This window comes from Anoplophora glabripennis, unplaced genomic scaffold, assembly GCF_000390285.2.
Source record: "Anoplophora glabripennis isolate ALB-LARVAE unplaced genomic scaffold, Agla_2.0 scaffold139, whole genome shotgun sequence".
Lineage (NCBI taxonomy): Eukaryota > Metazoa > Arthropoda > Insecta > Coleoptera > Cerambycidae > Anoplophora > Anoplophora glabripennis.
In genome coordinates, this window is record NW_019417300.1 from 879,887 (window position 1) to 884,685 (window position 4,799).

The 4,799-nt window shown below is 33.5% G+C and overlaps 1 protein-coding gene across 1 annotated transcript; it reads right to left on the reverse strand.

Annotated features, from left to right (window-relative positions):
- Positions 1–828: 828 nt before the first annotated feature.
- LOC111692246 (protein obstructor-E-like) lies at positions 829–4,534 on the reverse strand. The gene is made up of 4 exons (XM_023456152.1): positions 4,498–4,534; positions 3,073–3,294; positions 2,127–2,258; positions 829–851 (listed from the first exon to the last, which is right to left on the reverse strand). The coding sequence occupies exons 1-4, from the start codon at positions 4,532–4,534 to the stop codon at positions 829–831; spliced, it is 414 nt and encodes a 137-aa protein (XP_023311920.1).
- Between the last annotated feature and the right edge of the window lie 265 nt (positions 4,535–4,799).

The window sequence follows — 4,799 nt, forward strand, 5'->3', positions numbered from 1 at the left end:
TTTGAAAAACTTGCTCCCATATTTATTTATCCATACCTATATACAGGTCTGATCGAACTAAATCTGTAGATTGTAGAACCCCAGTATTATATATAATGCACACGCGGGCAAACGATGTATACAGACAGCCGAACTGGCCTACTGGGCAATAAATCTCAGCTGTTGATAAGTGACTGACAAATTGCTAACAGCGCAGTGCAGCAATGCGGAATTTGGTGTGATTTAGGTAATTTTAATTTATTATAGGCACCTTCTGTTAATCATTCATATTACAATTGCGAAAGGGAGAAATAAGAGGGACATTTTGTTTACTAAAATTACAACATGGCATTTTGGAACGAAATTTACCATCAATATAATAAAATTGTTCGAGGACATAAATAATTAAATTATGTTGGCCAAATGAACATAATAATAGAAATTTTCTACACATTTTACAAATTATAATACATTTTTACCTTTAGTGAAAAACTTTTTTAGGCGATGAAACTCATTAAATTTTATTGCTAGGCGTTTTTATACATGTTCCATTGACTTCGGGAAGGCTGTATTTATTAATCCCCTTTGGCCTGATTTTTTTTTAAAGATACTAAGAAGAATACTAAAAGCTGTCCTTTTGAACAGAACGTCATATTTAATATTTAAGAAATAGTACGTATTTTTTTTTTAGATAAAATCTGAATATATCCTTTTCCTTAGCATCCTCTTAAATTGGTACGTAGGTACGAAAAAAACTTTTGTTTATACATCGGTATGTAATTAAATTAAAGAACAGAAATAAATTCGTAAATGTGTACTATGTGTACCTAAATGTGTAATTCTAATCTGTCACGTTATTAGGAAGAAAGGATCTGGAAATTGGATAAGTTTTATAAAAATAGAGTATACTAGAACACGGACACACTGTATATATATATATATATGCATCCTTGTATCAATTTTGCGTCCATGAGTAGGATAAAACGTATCAATTTTGCGTCCGATGTAAAAATGCGTCCGTATAACGGACGCAAAATTGCAATCTGTGTTATTTCGTCCAATGTTGTTTTTTTTTTGATGAAATGTTCCTTTAACAAGTGAATCATGCGCCCTCTATACGTGTTAAAATTTTAAAGCAGATATAAAAAGTAGTCTAGGAGATATTCTAAAAAAGAATGTCGAAAGTTGGTCGTAAAATAGATACAAACTTAACATAAATACTAATGTGATGTATATTGTTAGTTTAAGCATTGGCCGTCCAGATGTCTCTATAAGGATATACTAATATACATTCTCATGGTACAATTGTATCCATTTTGCGTAATTTTAACTTGGCAACATTGTAAACCTAAAAGTGCTGTGCAGTGATAGATCATAAATTCAGTACGGTTATAGTACAATTTTCAGTATTCATATAACTAACACTTTGCTCAGCCCGTCGCGCACCGTGCGTGATTTTGGTATTTAGTACTGTCAACTGATTGAACATGTACATACGATCTAATCTAGCTTATGCAAAATATTTAGCATTTTGAACTATTAATTTCTTTTGCGTTATTAAACAATTACTTATTTAATTATTTGTTAAGATAAATATCATGTAGTGTATTTAAAGAAATAATAATAATTAACGATTATCAAAAACTCTAAATTTACAAATAATACAATTAAATATAACCCAACACAAAAACGTATACAGGGTGTTTTTAAATGAATTAGCAAAAATGGTATCAGTGAATGTAGAACCAAAAATAAGAGGATTGAGGTAAAAATACCTTATATGAAAGTTGCACCCCTGAGGCGATATACCCTCTAAAGGAGGGAATTGAAATTCACATTTTAATTTTTTTCTTTAACATGAGGAATGCTAGAGACACGAAGCTTGGTATGAGAATCCTACTAATAAAGAGACAACTTTTCAAAATTTGTTCGATCATTGGCGTATTTTATAAAGGAGTCAAACAGTCAACCCCATTGCAATATTTTATTAGAATTTTTTTATATGAAGCAAATTATTTATTTAAAAATATTTATTGGGGAGACTGACTTATTGCGCAACTTTTTTACCTTTTGTAATTTTTCGATAAAACCGATAGTTTTCTAGTAAAAAAAATAGATGCGTCATCGTTCACTAAAGGGGTAATTGCGAAAATTTGTAAAAGTAANATGTTGGGGAATTGGTTCTCCATAAGCACACTTTATATAATGGGTAGAACATTCAGTTCCATCTGGGTAAAGTCCGAACTGGTATTCGCATCCCGGACTGCTGATTGGAGTCACTGAAAGTTTAAAGGACAGTTTTATCTCCCGAAATCTGGTGTCATGATTTAGAAACACCATGTAGGATTTTAATTGTCAATGTTGCGAGAAACAACTACTCCGAGGGCTATATGCCCCTACCGGCATTGAATTATACTCGCAACACCTAGTGCAACAGCTAGGGTCGTTCGTCAGTTTAACTCGGAGTAGTTGCAACACTGACAATTCAAACATTGTGCTACGCCCTCTGTGGGTGGCAGTCATGCAACAAAGTACCTGCAATATAGCAGGTCGCTTCCTACTGTAGCCATTTGAATGGCACAGTTGGGAGTCAGCACGACAGATGGAGCCATTTGCGCTCCCGCGTACACCATGTAAGATGTTTTCTGGGTCCATGTCAAACCTTTAGGAGTCGGGTCGTTTAAAAGCAAAAAGCTTCGATTCATTTCGTTTTCCACTTCATTCATACTGAACACTTGAATCGTAGTATTTTACACATTTTTTTTCTTAATCTTTAATACTAACATGACACTTTGTACTCATTTTTTCATTAATATTTCGAAACAGTTTTCAAAAAATGTTTTTTGATACACAGTTGCGAAGTCGTTTTCACATTCTCGAATGTTTTTTTAAACAAAATGACTGTCCATTTTTGAATACAAAAGCAGTACTTCGCAGCTATAATCAAAATTAATAAGTTTTATACATATATCAAGCATTATTAGAAATTAAATGCACTTTTCCAATGTCCAAAATACCCAGTGGCGTCGAAGTTATTATTATTATTATTATTATTTATTTTTTTTTAGAAAAAATTTAGTAAAGAGTACTTACAGTCAGCCTTTCTGTGTCCGCAGTCCACAGCCCAGTTATAGTTGCAGTGGTTGTGCACGGCACCTTTACCGTCGAACAGGAGTCCATTTTCGCAGGTTTCCACGGTTAGGGTGCCATTGGTGCAGAGGAAGAAGAGGTTACAAGACTCCGGATGGGCGTATGCCTGCACTCCGTGTTGTTCCGGGCAGGCCGGGGCGTTTTGAACCAAGATACCCCCATGCGCTATAATTGAAAAAAATTCCAAATAACACATACAAATAAAACAGACATATATAAAACATGGTACACTTTTATTTTCGGATATTTTATTGACATCCAAATGTTCACTGGAAAAGTATATCTTATATGTCAATTCTGTATATCGGGTATTTTTTTTTAGAGTAAATGGTGTCAATTATGTAGGTAGGTATTTGCATAAATCAAATATATAACGTTAAATTTTTTAAATATTCGAACTAAATGTAAAAGGATTTATTATGTGTTTAAAAGGTGTTTTTATTAATAATAATAAGCATCGACAAGAATCAAAATTGTTGAAACTGCAAAACGGCGCTTGTAATTAACAATAATCAAAGTTGTTATAACTTATTGAGAACTTGTGGAATCGTCTCCGAGTTACGTACTACACAAAAGGAGGTAAATATATGTGGTCGTAAATTTTAGTTTAATCATCAGTTCTGATTTAGTTTTCATTAGGAAAACTGGGAGATAACATCTGTATTATTGTAACCAAAGGCAGAACTATCGGTGGAGTTAGCGGTTCCAAAAAAGTTTTCATCGTATCAATATGATAAGTCAGTGGGTATTAAAATGCTTATATTCTATCCGAAAAAAAATATTTTTATCAAGCGTTATTGTTTACACCATAATCTTGTATTGTACATTTTATGTAGACGAGATGTCGACCACAAATCACAAGTTATATTAATTGAATACAATTTAGTAAACAATTTGTATCTATTGGATTTTTTAAAGCATAATTTCAATGAATAAAATTTAAAACTGTGATAGATTAGTTTAGATCAGCGGTATTCAAACTGTATTCTGGGGAACTCTAGGATCCCCTACAACGAGTACTTTTCTTCAAACCATCCTATTACTACACGGGTGGCTTGGTGGCAAAGTCTCGTACAATTTTTATGTATGAAAGCAATGGTCTTGAGTTACAGATATTTATTGCTCTATTCTCATTACCATTTTATCGGGGACCACACACAGGCGGAAGGTGTTGAGCGACCCAGGTCTCTGGTAGGATGCCACAGCCACGTCCCCGAGCCTGCCTTAGGTCACCCATCCAAGTTCCAGCCTGCGTCCGTGATGCTTACCTAGGCCGATCGAAATCCATCGGCCAAGACACCCGGCTAGGCGGTCAATATTTGATAATATTAATACATTGTTTTTTTAATAATAACCTATATGTATTACGTTTTGTCTCAGCGTTACTAGTAGTAGCAGTTTCCATTTTGTAATTTAAACTTGTTGGTGTCGCAATATGCACTACTAACTTCTCTGACGAAGGTTGCAGTGTTAAATAAAATATAATTACATCAATATTGGTGAATGTTTTAACATTTTATGCTGTGATTTATAACAGAATCATAGTTCCTTGAACAATATGTTTTCGTTTATGGTATTGGCGGAAGTATATAAAATAAAGTTATTAGAAACACCCTATACATTTTTCATGTATACAGTGTGTCCACAGATGGAGTTGAAAAGGGGGAAAG